Raw genomic sequence first — 18,139 nt, 5'->3', positions numbered from 1 at the left:
CTATGTTGGACAAGGCAGTGCATCATTTGTAGTGATGGGCACTCTTTCTCTCCCATTATCATTAACAGATAAATTACTCACTAACAGCGCAACATGCCAATGCTGATGCCTTATCATGCCTCCCAATTGGGCCGGATCTGGTGTTTGATCAGTATAAGTTTCTTTGTTTCTATTTAGATACTGAGAACTTGAATGTGATCAATGGTGTCCTCATGACTAATGCCATGATAACATTGGCCATTGCTGTGGATTCTGTACTTGGCTGGGTTCTTTCTTTTGAGCAGCACATTGGCTGGAAAAACACCAGGCTGTGCCTCGGATCCCCTGCATAGTTACTTCTCCCTCCAGCACTGCCTCCAGCACTGCCTTTCTGTGCTTGAATATGTGTGTGTGTGTGTGTGTGTGTGTGTGTGTGTGAGAGAGAGAGAGAGAGAGAGAGAGAGAGAGAGAGAGAGAGGACCTTGCTGCCTTGGTTGTGATCACCCATTGCACTGACTGTATTAAGTAACAGGACCCCATGGGTGTCTTTTGTCCATGGCCGATGCTGCAGTGCCCATGGGAGCATCTACATGTCAATTTTACAGAGCCCTTCCTAAATCAGTATTGCCTCATTGTAGTGGATGCCTATTCCAAGTTTCCCTATGTGGCATATGTGGCATGTTGTCTGTCCATGTCCATGTCCATGGTGGCCACTATTTCATCAGTCTAGGATTTTTACCATTGAGGACCTTCCGTATATCTTGGTTACCGATAATGGCCTCCAGTTTGTTTCTCGAGAGTTTACATCTTTTTGTCAGACTAGTGGTGCTTGCCATCTCACAGCTCCCCTATTTCATCCTCAGTCTAATGGTGAGACCGAATGTATTGCTGGGTCCTCGTTTCCAATGCCCCTGCTGACGCCTCTGGCACTGACTGTGACGAGGGCGTCACTATTGAGACGCCATTCCTGGTCCTGCCCTGTGGCCTCTCACAAGTGGGGGGATGGCGCACCAACCTGTCCCCTCATCATTTCCGCAACGGCTCGCCAGAGCCTGTCCACCACATGCTGCAGAAGTAGCCGTCATTGGGTGATGAAATGGTTGTCAGCACAGTCAATGGTGTTTTATGTGACTCGTAATCTCAGCTACTTGTGAGATCAGTGCTTTTTTTTACACAGTGCCAGGGCCTTTCAGTACCAGTGCTTTTCAGTGCGAGTGCTTTTTTGGTACCAGTGTTTTTTTTTTCTGTACCTTGAAAATTTTGGTACCTACTGTTTTTGATGTATGTATGTATGTATGTATAGATGTGGGTTTCCCACCCCCTAGTGGAGAGGAGTGATGCAATTTCAGTGTGTGCATGTTCATACAGTTCACAGGCCCACTTAGAGAGGCCACCTGGGTTGGCCCCCTCGCACTCTCTGATGAGCCGCCATAGAAACAACATTATTTAAGTGATCGCAAATGAGTGCTCGGCCTATTCTTTACACTGTATTACTGTTGTCCACTCAATGTGTTCTGTACTACGCACAATCTGTATTTATGTGTTGCTCTTTAACATACTATGTCCCATGAATCATGTTTGTTTTTGCTATAACGATAGGATTTTCTGCTATGTGAGGACACCACAGCACAGTGTATTTTCATAAGCAAACATAAGACCTAATTACTGGTGATCAGTGGAGAATAAAAAATTACTTGCCCAATTATGATAAGTTTTGCGTTGGTCAGTCAGGCAGACTTAAAGCAGCTGGGTTGGCTGAACACGAATGCAGGTGGAGGTTGCAGCACAATGGCTCCACATTTGCTGAGCACGTACTGAGTGACGGTCTCGACTATGTCACAGTCCCATGTCCTCCACTCAGCCAACAAAAGCCAAAGACTCAACGTGTTAGAAGCCTGGGAAATCAACAACAGTCCTGATTTAAAATTAAATGACCAAATGCAGCTTAATACTTCCCTTCATTTAAACTTCTTAATTCTCACTGATTTCCAAATGCTTCCCACACTGTCTGTTCCTCCATTTTCCTGTATTTATTTATTATGATTGGCCATTTACTAAATATATTCTATTGTTACGATCGTCAGTTCTATTGCTCTCTCTGTTTATGTATCATTTTACATATATATAATACCTACGTTTCTAGCGTTTGTAGACTTAGAGAAAACTTTTGACAATGTTGACTGGAATACTCTCTTTCAAATTCTAAAGGTGGCAGGGGTAAAATACAGGGAGCAAAAGGCTTTTTACAATTTGCACAGAAACCAGATGACAGTTATAAGAGTCGAGGGGCATGAAAGGGAAGCAGTGGTTGAGAAGGGAGTGAGACAGGGTTGTAGCCTCTCCCCAATGTTATTCAATCTGTATATTGAGCAAGCAGTAAAGGAAACAAAAGAAAAATTCGGAGCAGGTATTAAAATCCATGGAGAAGAAATAAAAACTTTGAGGTTCGCCGATGACATAGTAATTCTGTCAGAGACAGCAAAGGACTTGGAAGAGCAGTTGAATGGAATGGACAGTGTCTTGAAAGGAGGATATAAGATGAACATCAACAAAAGCAAAACGAGGATAATGGAATGTAGTCGAATTAAGTCGGGTGATGCTGATGGAATTAGATTTGGAAATGAGACACTTAAAGTAGTAACGGAGTTTTGCTATTTGGAGAGCAAAATAACTGATGATGGTCGAAGTAGAGAGGATATAAAATGTTGACTGGCAATGGCAAGGAAAGTGTTTCTGAAGAAGAGAAATTTGTTAACATCGAGTATAGATTTAAGTGCCAGGAAGTCGTTTCTGAAAATATTTGTATGGAGTGTAGCCATGTATGGAAGTGAAACATGGACGATAAATAGTTTGGTCAAGAAGAGAACAGAAGCTTTCGAAATGTGGTGCTAAAGAAGAATTCTGAAGATTAGATGGGTAGATCACATAACTAATGAGGAGGTATTGAATAGAATTGGGGAGAAGAGGAGTTTGTGGCACAACTTGACCAGAAGAAGGGATCGGTTGGTAGGACATGTTCTGAGACATGAAGGGATCACCAATTTAGTATTGGAGGGTAAAAATCGTAGAGGGAGACTAAGAGATGAATACACCAAGCAGATTCAGAAGGATGTAGGTTGCAGTAGGTACTGGGAGATGAAGAAGCTTGCACAGGATAGAGTAGCATGGAGAGCTGCATCAAACCAGTCTTAGGGCTGAAGACCACAACAACAACAATACCTTTTCAAGTAATTCTTTAGTACTCTTGCAAAATAAAAAAAAAAAATATTTGGCTCATTAACTTAAATTGTTATACAGGATTTGCTTTTAAGTTTTGTGTTAATGCTTTTCCTGGTTTGTTTCCTTTATATTTATTTACTATCCAATGAGTTACCTTTTTAGTTGCATTAGCTGTCCACACATGAGCAGATTTCCATGATGAGCCTAATACTCTGCCCAGTTCCATGGGTATCTCTCACGAGCCTAGCCCACTCATCTGGGACCTGTGATTTCCCACTGATTCTCAGGCCATGCCTCTCAGATCTAGTCTTTCCAAGCTGCCCACAGACTGGGTCCATTTATGTGTGGGGGCAAATTGGCAGATTTTTAGCCACGACTGTGTTGCTTGCTTGACAGTCCAGAGACCATGGTCAACAGATTTCAGGAGGCACAAGTACGTCTCGCCCCAAAAGTGCATCATACATTATGGCATTTTTGAGACATTATTTGATAATAAGATGTTTAACACTTTGAAAGTAGTTTATATTATCGAGAAAAAGTATGTACAATGCTAGGAAGAAAATTGCGTCAGTTTTGGGAAGTTTGTAAAAAAAAAAAAAAAAAAGATTGCTGAAAGGCAACATTCCAGACATACAGATCTGGTTCAGAATCTCTTGGCATTCCTCTGATATGAATATTCAGTATACTAGTGAAAGGGCATTCTTGAACCTTTGTTATGTACAGTAATTCATAATAACTGTATAATAATGGACATAATAGAGTTAAGGACAACAGCCTGAAACAATGAACAAACTACAAGCAACAATTTATTGGTGCTTACTATAGTGTCAGTGTATACAACTCATCTCCTATACCCCCTTTTATGCTTCTTTCAAGAAGCCTACACAGTCTGCCAGAGCAGCAATTCAGCCACTGGCTTGCTGAAAACTCACGGACTGCCTAAATGAGGCCCATTGCGGAAATCCCCATGTCTGTGTATCTGCTGAGAAGCCAGATTGCCACTTCCAGGAACTGCAGGTACCAGTCAGAAGATTATATATTCACTAGAGGTGGCAAAAAATAATGTAACTGAAAGAAATGACTGGTTACTGAGAAGTAACGGTTACTGTGATAACTGCTCGAATATCGTACTACGCTTTCGCTCAACTCATCAGAGATCTGGCTACGAAAGAGAGGGATAGACCATTTGGAAGGCATTCTATAGGTCATGGGAATAACTGAGAGACTGCATGCCATCTTTTGATAAGAGCTGTGTACTATTTCATGCGCCTTTGTTACTTTTAGCACAGACAATTTAATAAAGTTATGGGAATAACTGTGAGACTGTGTGCCATCTGTTGATAAGAACTGTGTACTATATCATGCGCCTTCATTACTTTTAGCACAAACAATTAAATAAAGTTAATGTCAGAGTGGTGGCTGATAGGAACTGCAGTACAGGCATTAACAAGTATGGTTGTTCCCTTGAGACACCGCCTTATAAGTCAATTTAGCTTGGACAGATAGCACAAAGAGAGCTGCCATGAGGAATTTGAGTGACTATGGAAATAACTGTCAGAGATCTGTATTTTTCTCTGGCAGGTATCGTTATTGGCTCACAGTTCTCCTTCTCTGGTGGAGGAGGAGGAGATTAGTGTTTAACGTCCCGTCGACAACGGTGTCATTAGAGACGGAGCACAAGCTCGGGTGAGGGAAGGATAGGGAAGGAAATCGGCCGTGTCCTTTCAAAGGAACCATCCCGGCATTTGCCTGAAGCGATTTAGGGAAATCACGGAAAACCTAAATCAGGATGGCCGGAGACGGGATTGAACCATCATCCTTCCAAATGCGAGTCCAGTGTGCTAACCACTGCGCCACCTCGCTCGGTCGTTCTCTGGTAGTTATTGGGCTACCACCACAGGTAACCTGGAAGTTGGTAACAGAATAATGGTGTGTCTGTGTTCCTGACTTGGTGATATTTCCAGAGAGGATAGTTACTGGAGCAGACGAATATTTTCGTACTGATTTGGAAATAGCCGCTAGTCATCGTAAATGACAAATAACATGTCAGAATATATAACATAAAACATTTGAATATAATAATAATCATCCTCATTATTTGTCAGGAGATTGTCAAAATATGTGAATATATTTAGAGAATTGATACACTGTCAGAATAAAACATAGTTATGCACTTTCAATAAATTTATCATACACAAAATACCTGATCTTGACTGTTTTGACCAAATGCTGTCAGAACTGAATTATAGCAGAATTTTTATTTAAGCTGTTAAGATATCCATCTATAGAGTAGGAGGAGGGGTCAATGGAAGTGTCCGATTACACCCGTCTGCTTTGATGTAAAGGTGTTGTGGTGTGTGAATGACATTACGGCACAGTGTTTATGAGTTGGTTGCGGAAATGACCGATTCCCATTTTCGTAGTTGGTGTTGGTGCTTTGGTATTGTCATATGTGGTTGAACTATATAGGTCAAGGGAAATGTCTGATTCCAATTATCATAGTTTTAATTGTAGGTATTGATGTTTTGGTATCGTCACCTAAGGTTGAGCTATATAGTTCAAGGGAAGTGTCCGATTCCTGCAGATTTTGTTGCTGTAGTGGAATGTTGTAATTTTTTTCTTTTTGTTCATCATTTTGTGTTTTGGGATCATGGTGTGTTTTTTTTTACTATTATATTTACCTTGTCCTCACCCTAAAACCCCAAACTTCCCATAGTTATTCTGTTAGCTTGATTGCATTTTTTGGAGGGAGATGTTATTGTCTTATGTATATGTATCTACGGCTTTGTTGCCGTGTGTATGTAGTGACGTCATAGGAGACACTTAGAATAGCCATTTCAGCCATATTGATGATGGGTCAAAGCAGACGGGTGGAATCAGACACTTCTGTATCAAAAAGTCTTTCAAACTCTCTGTAAACCGTGCTTTATCTGAAACCAAGTTTACAATGGTTGCTGACTTGCTGGCAGTTTATTTAAAATGCGTGTTCCTGAATATTGGACCCCTTTTTGGACCGAGGTAAGTGATTTTTGGTCTTTATGTAGATTTCCGTTTCTAGCTCTAGTATTGATATGTACTGAGCTATTGGTTGGAAATACTAGCAACAAATTTCATTAAGGAATGAATATACTAGGAAGCAGTGGTTAGAATATGAAGTTCCTCAAACAGGTTCCTACATGATGATCTTCAGTTTATACCACAAACGATTTTTATTACACATTTTTACATGCTAAAAACTTTTTGCTCTGATGAGTTACTCCACAATATGATCCCTTATGAAATAATAGAATGAAAGTATGTAAGCTTTTTTTACATTTATGTCTCCTACCTCTGACATCATTCATCACTACAGATACAGACTTATCTAGGCACTTCATCAATTCTGTGGTATGCCCTTCCCAACTGAATTTATTATCGAGTTGTAGTCCCAGAAATGTTAACACTGTCAGCTTTTTTTATCTGCATTTCTTCATATGTTATACACATGCTGTAGCTGAAGAAATCGAGCAGTTTTCCATCTCTCACATAAAACTTGGATTAGTGTACTTACACTTTTCCCAATAGGACTATCTGGTAAAGGACAGGAGTAAACGAATCTGTCACATTACATATATTTTGTAGTACAAGGCTGTACTCTTATTCTATTAAGTTAGCAGCACAAGAAATTAAGCTTCGAATTTAACCTACAGTATTCAGTTTACATGTTAGTTCATACTTAAAAAGGCACGTTGTTAACATTTTACTTAAACAGTGCTGTGGCGAAGTTCCGCATACTTTCTGTTGCAGCTGTGAGGATAATAATTGTAATAGTGACCGATAACCTACATACATATAATATGAAACACTAATAATCATTCTAACATCAACTGAAATGTACCCGGAGTTAATTAGCTAAGATTATGACACGATTCATGTGACATTCCTTCCATTTCACACTATTTGCAGTTATACCGATAACTAAACTGATGGATTCCAACTATGTTGCAATTTAACTGTAACCCCATCGGAATATTCGGTAGTGAAAAATAACTTGACAGTTATTGATAACCATTAAAAGTAATGGTTATCAAAGAATAACTGGAACTGTGACAATGGTTACTCCAGAATAACTGTTTGGCCCACCTCTAATATTCACTACTGCATAAGAAGGGACTGGAGATGTTCCCAATAGAAATATCGATGATGATGATGACGGTGGTGATGATGATCGGTTTGTGGGACACTCAACTGCGCGGTCATCAGCACCTGTACAAAGTCCGAATTTTTACACAGTCCAATTTTTTATTCATTCCAGTCTACACACTGTCACAAATGATGATGATGATAAAATGAAGAGTGCAGCACAAACACCAAGTCCCTGGGCAAAGAAAATCCTCAACCCGGCTGGGAACTGAATCCCAGAGCCTGTGATAAAGAGGCAGCAACACTAGCCACTAGATCACGAGCTGCAGACAGAAATATCTGTGGCTTGCTTTAGTGGCCAGCTATTACTATTTCACTGCTAAAGATGGCATTTAGCATGTGTCTGAGCTTCCGTCTAGAAGAGTAACATCTACTCCAATGTCGTTTACAAACCTAGTAACTTCTCTGATGACAATAGTCAGATGATGGCCTTGTAGGGCTAAATGTGGTTAAACAAATAAATTAATCCTGTAGAACATACATAATATTGTGTTTTTCATTTATGAAACTGATTGAATTTTTACAAAAAATCAGAATCATTGGCCAGCAATTAGCTTCAGGAGGCGAGACTAAGTAACACAGATAAACACATATGAAAGTATATTAAAAAACTGTGCTAGCTTTTGGAACTCTAAGAAAGAAACAATTCACCAACACACACACACACACACACACACACACACACACACACACACACAAAAGGACTCACATCTACCTCCAATGAACTCTTTACCCCTTCTGACCAGTGCAACCACACATTCTCAAAATACATATGAACAACTATTCCAATTGTCACATTCTAGCATGCATCAAAGCTCCTACTACTTGCACCTTCAACACTTCAGAGCCTCCTGTCAATGTAAAAGATACCAACCATTTTCTGGAAAATCTCAGATCCATTCCCATCCCCCATCTTTTTAGTCTGGACTCATAATGACACTGAACTGCTCCGTTTCCTGCAACAGGTTAACTTCTTTGTACAACTCAAATTCACTAGTACCTTTTCCAAATCTGAATTCCTCTTCCTTGAAGTTGACCTCCATCTCATTGAAGCTCAGATCCAAAGCTCATTCCATACAGAACCAATCAATGAACAATAGCTCCACTTTGACAACTGTCACCTGTTCCATTCCAAACACTCCGTTTCCTACAGCCTATCAATCCATGGCAGATGTATTGACTCCACCACCAAATCTCTCAACATCTATATAACAACTTCTCGCTCAACTACCCCATAGATTGCGTCCACAAACAAAGCTCTCGCCTAATCCCCTCCTCTCACCTGTCAACAAATACAGCTCGTGATGGGAAATTTTGATGCACTGTTTGCATTCAAATTTGGTTGGTTGGTTAGTTTAAAAGAGGGGGAAAGGGACCAAAGTACGAGGTCATCAGTCCCTTGTTCCTAATAAAACAACGCCACAAGTGTGAGAATAAAAGAGATGGGACATATAACACAAAATGGAAAGAAAGAAAAGACCACAAGAACGAAGGAAAAGCAACGAACACTAAAAGGAACAAAAGAGGACAAGAAAACAACAGAGAGATGCAAGAAACAGTTAGAAGAGAGCAAAACAAGGAAGCAGATTACAGTGGCTGGCTGTTCATGAAAATAAAAAGAAAAAGCCAGCCACCCTGCAACACATTAAAACCTCCACCCTAAAAGCACTAGGGTGGAGGACGCAGAGGGACAAAGGACATGTGCTAAAACTTAGACTGAATGATAAAACCCACCCTCATAGATGAAACAAAACCAAATCAGCCAATGAGGCGCTGTCTGCTAAAATCAATGATAACGAGTCCGGCAACCAAAGAGAAGTTGCAGGGCAGCCAAAGAAGGACAGAGCAGAAAAATATGGGCCACTGTCAACTGGGCATAGGCAAAGCCTACGCGACTGTCAGCCATCGAGCCATTGGTGTAAACCACTTCAGAGCCCTGGAACATGTCAAGAATTAAGAGGAAGTGACATCAGAGAGCTGCATGGTTAATGGAGTCCTTAGGGCCACGTGACAGGTCCAGACGAAGCTGCAGCTGAGGCATACACCACGGAGGTGTACGTGAATGGACCGTAAGTAGAGGTGGTAAAGGGAAGGACTCCAGTTTGGAGATAAGGGACCGCACGCAAACCGCAATCGTTAGCCCCGACCTGGGTCGCCGATTCAGGAGATGGACTGCCGCGGGCAGGAAAAGGAGACGGTAATTCAGATGCTCAGGAGACCTACGAATGTGTGCTGCATAACTGGTGAGCAGCTGTGCATCTCTGATCTGCAGTGGAGGGACCCCAGCCTCCACCAGTACGCTGGTCACAGGACTCGTCCTAAAAGGTCCTGTCGCTGGCGCACAGGGTCAAGTAAATGCAACACTGAGGGCACTACTGAACCATAAACCACACTCCCATAGTCAATTTGGGATTGAAAAAGGGCTCTGTAACGCCGCAGCAGTGTAGAGCAATCTGTACCCCAATTGGTGGTGTTCAGGCAATGGAGGGCATTGAGGTGCTATCAGCACTTCTGCTTAAGCTGACGAAGATGAGGAAACCAAGTCAATCGAGCATCAAAAACCAGTCCTAAGAATCGATATGTCTCCAGTACAGTGAGTGGATCATCATGAAGGTAAAGTTCAGGGTCCGGATGAATGGTACGACACCGACAGAAGTGCATGACAGATGACTTTGCAGCTGAAAACTGGAGGCCGTGGGCTAGAGCCCATGACTGTGCCTTGTGGGTGGCTCCCTGTACGTGATGCTCAGCAACAGCAGTACTGGAGAAGCAGCACAAAATGCAGAAGTCGTCTGCATACAGGTGAGACGGAGGGCCCGACAGCAGCTGCTAAGACAATTAATGGCCACTAAAAATAGAGAGACACTTAATACAGATCCCTGCGGGACTCCATTCTCCTGGATATGGATGGAACTATGGGAGGCACCAACTTGGACACTGAAAGTATGGGGTGACAGGAAGTTTTGGATAAAAATCGGGAGCATTCCCCAGAGACCCCACACATACAATGTGGCTAGGATATGATGTTGCCAGGTCGTGTCATATGCTTTATGTAAGTAATAAAAAAAAAAAAAAAAAAAAAAAAAAAAAAAAAAAACGGCAACCAGGTGTTGGCAACTGGGAAAGGCTGTTCGGATGGCAAACTCGAGGGACACAAGATTATCAGTGGTAGAGCGACCCTGGCGGAAGCCACTCTGACATGCAAGCCAGAAGACCATGTGACTCTAGAACCCAGCCCAACTGTTGACATACCATACATTCCAGCAGCTTACAAAGAACATTGGTGAGGCTGATAGCTATCCACATCAAGTGGGTTTTTACCGGGTTTCAGCACCGGAATGATGGTTCTCTCTCATCATAACCACTGAAAGACGCCATCCCACCAGATCCGGTTGAAGATGATGATGAGAATTCCAGCTCTTGTATATTGCAAGCATAGGCTAGCTGCCAATGATGCTGGTATGTTAATTGCCATAAAGAACACAAAATATCTAATGAGATTATTATAACAATGGAAATAATCAATTTTCAATTTTTAAAATATAATGTAACTGGACAGAGGAAAAAAAATCTACCCACCAAATGGCAACAGGAGAAAACACACAAGTTTAACAAAATTTGCAAGTTTGTGGCGCCCGTGGTTCCTTCTCCTTGTTTCTTCTCCTGGCAGAAAGATTGAAGGGAAAAGAAGAGACATGAAGAAGAAGGACTGGTGAGGTTGAAGGAAAGTTTGAAAAAGTCAACCAGAACCCTGAGTCAGGGGAGACTTACAGGACAGTATGAGAAGGAAAGACTGACTGTTGGGGACTGCAGCATACGAGATTTGAAAACCTCATAGCTTATAGATGGAAGATAGGATAATAAGCAAGACAGAGATTATTGACAAAATGTCATACAAGATTTAATAAGAATGGAAACCTAACTGTATTGTATGTGGTAGAAGTGGGAGATGGGAAAAATAGACAGTTCAGAAAATAAAAAGATGTAGAAAACTAAAGGGAATGAAGTAAGGGATTGTTACAGAACAAATTCTGTGACCGAAGAAATTAATGTAAATTATTGTCAGGTGGGTGATGAGAACCAAGGACATGCTGTCATGACAGTTCCTACCCACAGAGTTGTGGGAAGCTAGTGTCTGGGAAAAAAATCCGGATAGACCATACGGTGAAAGTTTCTGCAAAAGCAGAGGGAACTTCATCACAGGTTCAAATGAAATCAAAGCCTCATTTACAAACAAAAGCTGAACAGAGCAAAAATGAGGAAAAGAAGAGCAAAGTGGGAGGCATTCAATGAATTGAAAAGTAATATATATTCAACCGGTTGGCTAAACTTCCTAAGTAGTTGTGTTCTTCTGTAAAGTCAGTAAATGGATCAAGATAATCTGTTTGTATTATCAGTGATCATACCGGCAATGAAATGAAGGATGATGGTCAGATAGCCAAAATACTGAACTGCATCTTCCAAAATAATTTCACTTCAGAAGACCGTAAAACAGTTCCTTGCTTCAATCACTGTACAAATGCTGAAAGGACAGATATTGAGGCAGATGATGGTAGAATAAAAAAAATCAGCTAAAATCACTTATTAGTCTGAATTTATCAGGACCTAATGAAGTACCTGAATGTGTTAGTACAGATTATGTGACAGAAACAGCTTTACGTCTAGCATCAGATTATTGTAGGCCACCGGAGCAACGAAGTTTATGGAGCAATGAAGCTTACTGATTGAGAAAAATCACAGGTTATACCCATTTTCAAAAAGGGCCATGGGACAGACGCACATAATTACACTTCTATATCATTACCATCCATTTTTTGCAGGAGTGTGCGACAGTTCTATGCTTGCACATAATAACCTACTTGGGGAACAAAAATATCCTCTGTATTAAACAACACGAATTACAGCAAACTGATATCTTGTGAAACTCTGGTTGTTCTGTTTGTTCATAATATCCAGAGCACTATAGACATCGGTGCCCAGGTTGCTGCCAAAATCCTCACCTCAAGTAAGGCACTGAATGCAGATCTCCACTGTTGTTTAGTGAAAAAAGTATGAGATCACTGAGTATTGGATCATTTCTGATTGGAGCCAGATAGCAGACACAATTCGAAACATCACAGTATGTGGGACAAAATCAGTAGGTGTAAAAAGTAACTTTGGGAGAAGTGTTATAGGACAATTACCGTATACAATATATGCTGCCTGATCAAAAATGTGAAACATCCAGAAGGGGAGGAGGAAGCAAGATGAAACTTCATGGGTTGAGAGAGCATGTGATGTTATTTCAGTTATAACAATATTGAGTCAAATTTACAAAGACCTTGGTAGGATGCCCCCACTTATTAGTCTGCTGTTGAACTCTCTATGGCCTGGATATATGCACTGACTCAATTGGGAAGGGTACTACAAAGCCGTCGTGCGTCTTCCCATATGGAAAGTTGGCCCACAACTGTTGTAAATAGTCCCCGGTATCCTGGATACTGGCCTGGCACAGAGTTGATGACCGAGTTAGTCCAACATATGTTCTATCAGGGGAAAATGTAGACGTCTTGTCGGCCATGAGAGTACTTGAGTACTTCCATGTCACACGAGAGTTTGTAGAGACATGTGCCACGTATGGATGAGAATGTCCTGTGAAAGACAGTACCAAGTTAGAGTCATACAAGAGGTAACATAGGAGGAGACAGGATTACCATACTGCTGTCAGACTTCCCATAACTGCTATCAGCCATGACCTTAAGTCTTATCCAGTGGCTTACCACTGTGCCTTTCCAAAACAATTGCCAGTGCTGGTCACCTGAGACAGTGCCTAGCTGCTGTTCATTTCTAAACACAAAATGACCCCTATTTATCAGGAATTCATGCTTCCCTGTCACAGCGACACTTCAGACACAACCATTAGTATTATGGCGATAATGGCAGCCTACACACGAGACAGTAATTCCCTAGTCTGACTGCTGGTAGTGTCCAATCAATGGTGTAGGATGCCTCAGAACGTTTCAGGGAATCCATTACTTGTTCTCGAATGGCATGCACAGGTGTGAAGGTGCAACAATGTGCTTGGTGCACAATATGGTGATACACCCTTGTGGTGGTAAGATGTATTCGAGTGAAACCTTGATGACAAGCATGCTTGCCCGTACATTCCCGTGCAGTCCAACAGTGGACCACTGCCACACCTAAATGCCCCACAAATTTGGATGTTGCAAAATTTGACCAACTGGTCAAATGGAGACCCACAACGAAACTCCATCAGGTTCTGATAACACTATCTCACATGAGTATGTGGTATCCACAGTGATCATTCATCACTCCCCTTATAGATCCTACCTGTCCTGGTAACAACGCTAAACACCAACACTAGTGCACTCTAATGGTTGCTCAACCAGTCAGGGGAAATTGCATCTTTAATCATTTACATACCTGCCAATGGTGTGTTTGTGTACAAGATTATACTGATGTCCAGCCTTGTTGTCTGGGTGCTTTACTATTTTATGTAATGGATAATATTAGACACTCTGTGAAACTGTTCTCAGATGATGCTGTTATTTTGAATGGTCACATTAGAAGTTTTTTAAAAAAAGAAACAAAAGCCACTATTGGCACTATCGAGATGTGAAATCACTATTGTGATTCTTAAAGTTTATCTGGCGAAATGAGTATTCCATGAGGTTTCAAGATTGCAACTGGATGATGTTCACATCTTGCCATATTTTGTCTGATAACGACATAGCCATATTGAGGTTGTCAGTTGAAATACTTTTGCAAAAGTTGACATTAACTGACTGCGATTCCAAATCTCATGGAATTGTTAAGGCAATTGCTGATGAAATGCAATAAGTCCAGATTTGATTACCAGTCCTGCAACAAATCTTCATTTACCACATTAGATTTATAAAAGGTAATCTTTTAATTTTAAACAACTAACTTATAGGTGATGCAGTTGAGATGTGACACTACTATTGTTTTAGAATTTGTTGTCTGCAATTTTGAAAACAATGGTAGCTTAGAAAATGGCCAAGTAGCTTGTTTGTATTGAGCATTTAGAGAAATATGTTTGTGAAAAAAATGGAAATTTCATGTCTAGGGTTTTGTCAGATTATTTTTTATGGTTAAAGGCAATGTTAGAAAAATTTGACAGAGGAAAAGAGAAATCTGCACACAACATCTTGTGCAGGAGACAAAAACTTGGATATTTTCATATTTGAATATGAACTGAAACAAACAAAAGGGGTTGGTTTGAAAGAACTTAAAAACAATGACTTGCAGCCAGAGAGAAATTCTGCAACACATCTGGCACAATAACGTGTCAAAGACAAGGACTATCTTAGTTCGGTGCCACACAATTTAGAGTCAGTTCATAGGCCAATTCAAGGGTAGTTCTAGGAGTCAAATAAGCTATAATATCTAGGATAAGGAATGTACAGATCGTAGCCATAAATATATCACATTTCAGATTGTGTAAAAGTATTTTTTGATACTGGTGATAAAAAGACAGTAAGTTTCTCACTGCCAGTAAATAATGTTTTGATTGTACTATATATGACATGCAAGAGGTGTGTTATTTCCATGAAACAAATGAAAATTATTCTTAGTTCTTAACTTCTTCATATGGTGCTAGAGTTATAAAACTTTAAAATCATTCTTATTTGAAAATTCACTTTATATACCAATGCTTTTCTTCCAAGGTTATTGAAGAAGAAAAGTTACAAGAAAACTGCAAGATAGTGGGAACATATATGCTCACAAAACTCGCTGAACTACGGGACAAGTTTGACTGCATTGGTGATGTTCGGGGAAAAGGTCTAATGATTGGTGTTGAAATGGTAAAGGACAAAAATCAAATGAAACCAATGGCTGCATCTGACTTTTTAGATATTTGGGAAGAAATAAAGAAACACGGCATAATTATTGGGAAAGGAGGTGCCCAAGGAAATGTAAGGAATAAAGAACAATCTATTAACAATAAATATGTTCATTTATTGAAGGCACAAAGTAATTAAATGCTTTCACAAATAGTGTTCTAATCATATCTTATTGTTCACAGGTATTCCGCATTAAACCACCGATGTGCATCACCAAAGAAGATGTAGATTATACAATTTCTGTACTTGACAAAGTTTTGACAAAATATGTAGAAACACAAAGCACTAAAAACTGAACTCCAAACAAAAATGGCACAATCATTTTGACCTCATCCAATAAGTCAAAAAATTTATTTTTCTTTATAGTTATAATAAACATATTTATGTAACACATGTTTATCAATTTGATTTTATCACATCCTAATACATCCATAAAATTATGCTGCAATAACAAGACAACATAACAGGATTTATAAGGCGACTTCTTGTAAATACTTGTATTTGTGTAAGTAAACATACACAAAAAAATGTTTTCCCCGGAGTAATTAATATCTGACCTATCTTTGGCACAATCACAGCCCTTAAAATATTTCAATCAGCAAGCTGCCTGAAACATTAAGTGAAAATAAAACTGTCATCAGTGTCTGACCAATCGCCATGTAGTGCAATGAGTAGGCACAGATTTAACAGCATTCAGTTTATAACAAGTTTCTGTGAAAACACAGAAGTTGTGAATATATATATACACACATAATTAGTGTAAAACTATACTTTTTCAATATCCCCATAGTTTACATATAAATAACCAAAGTGTGACATTTAATGGCAAAATAAATAAAAAAGAAATAGAAAATTATACAACAGAAAGATTGAACTGATTGATTCGTTCTGTATTAAAACTAAGCAAAAAGCAGTTCTAAATCAATAAATATAAAACAATACTGATGATGTCTTTAAAAAATTTGATTTCAGTTCTGTGGTGTAATATACCATGTGTGTCAATGGTAACTAACAAGAATCATGCCACCTGACTATACGATGTACTGTATAATGCTTTCCTTAACTCTTGACGAGCTTTTGTCAATACGTAGGCCATGAGGCACACACCAACGGAGATCTGAAAGAAAAAAATATGATAAAGCAGAGAACATACAAATATATTATAAATTATATATTTCACAAGATAAAATTTCAGTAGAGGTGTGTGTGTGTGTGTGTGTGTGTGTGTGTGTGTGTGTGTGTGTGTGTAGACAAATGATTGGTTCATTTACAAGCCAGCCATTACACTACATACTGATCACAATGTTCTCTTGATTTATGCTTATAGCAAAGCAAGACTGCTAAGACAACTAACAGTGCCAAAATTAATAACACTCTTTCTTATGGGAATGCAATTGCTTTGTTCTCAGTAAGAGATCGTTCTGTGTCACACTTTGAAATTTCATTATTAGAACAACATTTACACAAATATTCACAATGTATTTATGTAACCATATTTTCCAGTCAGCAGATTCTGCTGAAAACTGCCAATGGGTTTTTATTTAATATGTGATTCAATCATTTGCTTATGAGTGTTCCCTGGAAACTCTCAATGTGCCTTAACAACCGCAACCACCAACACAAAAAATAACAGGTTGAAAGTATATTCTCAGACTTCAGAGCTAAAGAAAAAAATTTGACATGGCATGCATATGTACGCACGACGAAAGACTGCAGTAAAAACACACAAAAAATGGAAAAGATGTAATGGACTTGACAAGATGAACATAGTGATTGAGCCAATAATGCACTATTTCATGAAACTAGTGTCGAATCAAAGAACAGAGGTCACATTACAACACAGTTGGAAAGTATTGGGGACAGTACAAAGAGGTGACCATAAATAACACAGATAAATAGATATTGACACTAGTACTACTGGGACATTTTTGTTTCCCTGACAATCACTGGGAATCAAAGACCCCCATGTAATTTATGTGGGATATTTTTACAATCTTAATGAACTGATATAACAATGTAAATTATAGCTGTTCAATGTAGCAGTCATCATTCAGTTTTCATAAATGTCACATTCAAGAGACAAACAAATAATTAAACTGGAGTCATACTGACACCAGTGGTACTCAGTGCTAAATACTAAGAATAAATTTTAATGTACTGTAAATATAAAAACTGGACAAGAGCAAGTAGTAGGTAGGACTCACATTCTGATGGTAATGATGATGATGATAATAATAATAATAATTTTGTATGGCTCAGTGTACTGGTGCAACTCTTTCATTTGGACTCCACTTCGCCAACTTGCGTGTCCCTAACTTACCCCAACTATCCAACCTGGGAAAAGGGACCTACAGCTTAACGTGACTGGTTTTGGGAACTCAAATGGGAATCCCTGGAGAGGAGACAACATACTTTTCCTGAAATACTATTCAGATGATTTAAAGAATCGACATCTGACATTGGCTGCAGAATGTATCTACTGCTGCCAACCTACATGACACAGAAGACCACAAAGAAAAGATAAGATAAGAGAAATTAGGGTTCGTATGGAGGCATATGGACAGTTATTTTCCCTTCACTCTAGCTGCGAGTGGAAAAGGAAAGGAAATGAAGAGTACTAGTACACGGTATCCTCCGTCATGTACCATACAGTGGCTTGCAAAGTATGTGTGTAGATACAGAATATGGAACCTGAACCACATATTGTTTCTGTCAACTCCTCATGTGGTTGAGAGCCAAAGGTTACAATATAATGAAGATTTTTCATCCGTAATCAGTCTAAGATTCGATCCCCTGGCCTCTTAGTTCCTAGGCACATGCTTTACCGCTAACTACCAAGCCTGCTGTGTATACAGAGTCCGCCAGAAAAATGTATACACACATTAAGGAACAAA

The 18,139-nt window shown here is 39.6% G+C and overlaps 2 protein-coding genes across 3 annotated transcripts in view; one reads left to right on the top strand and one right to left on the bottom strand.

Annotated features, from left to right (window-relative positions):
- Positions 1-15,638, top strand: part of LOC126354727 (alanine--glyoxylate aminotransferase 2, mitochondrial-like) — a 197,789-nt gene extending 182,151 nt beyond the window's left edge. For both annotated transcript variants that reach the window (XM_050004584.1, XM_050004583.1), the window contains exons 9-10: positions 15,069-15,317; positions 15,428-15,638. In XM_050004584.1, the coding sequence (XP_049860541.1) occupies positions 15,069-15,317; positions 15,428-15,541 (363 nt within the window). In that variant the 3' untranslated portion in view covers positions 15,542-15,638. The remainder of the gene's footprint in view (positions 1-15,068; positions 15,318-15,427) is intronic.
- The window catches only part of LOC126354728 (transmembrane protein 64), a 41,609-nt gene continuing 38,809 nt past the window's right edge, over positions 15,340-18,139 (bottom strand). The window contains exon 3 of the mRNA XM_050004585.1: positions 15,340-16,362. Coding sequence (XP_049860542.1) covers positions 16,264-16,362 — 99 coding nt within the window. The 3' untranslated portion in view covers positions 15,340-16,263. The remainder of the gene's footprint in view (positions 16,363-18,139) is intronic.

The sequence above is a fragment of the Schistocerca gregaria genome, chromosome 3 (assembly GCF_023897955.1).
Source record: "Schistocerca gregaria isolate iqSchGreg1 chromosome 3, iqSchGreg1.2, whole genome shotgun sequence".
NCBI lineage: Eukaryota > Metazoa > Arthropoda > Insecta > Orthoptera > Acrididae > Schistocerca > Schistocerca gregaria.
The sequence above is the reverse complement of the archived record's forward strand: the minus strand, read 5'-3'. Positions and strand labels throughout refer to the sequence as shown.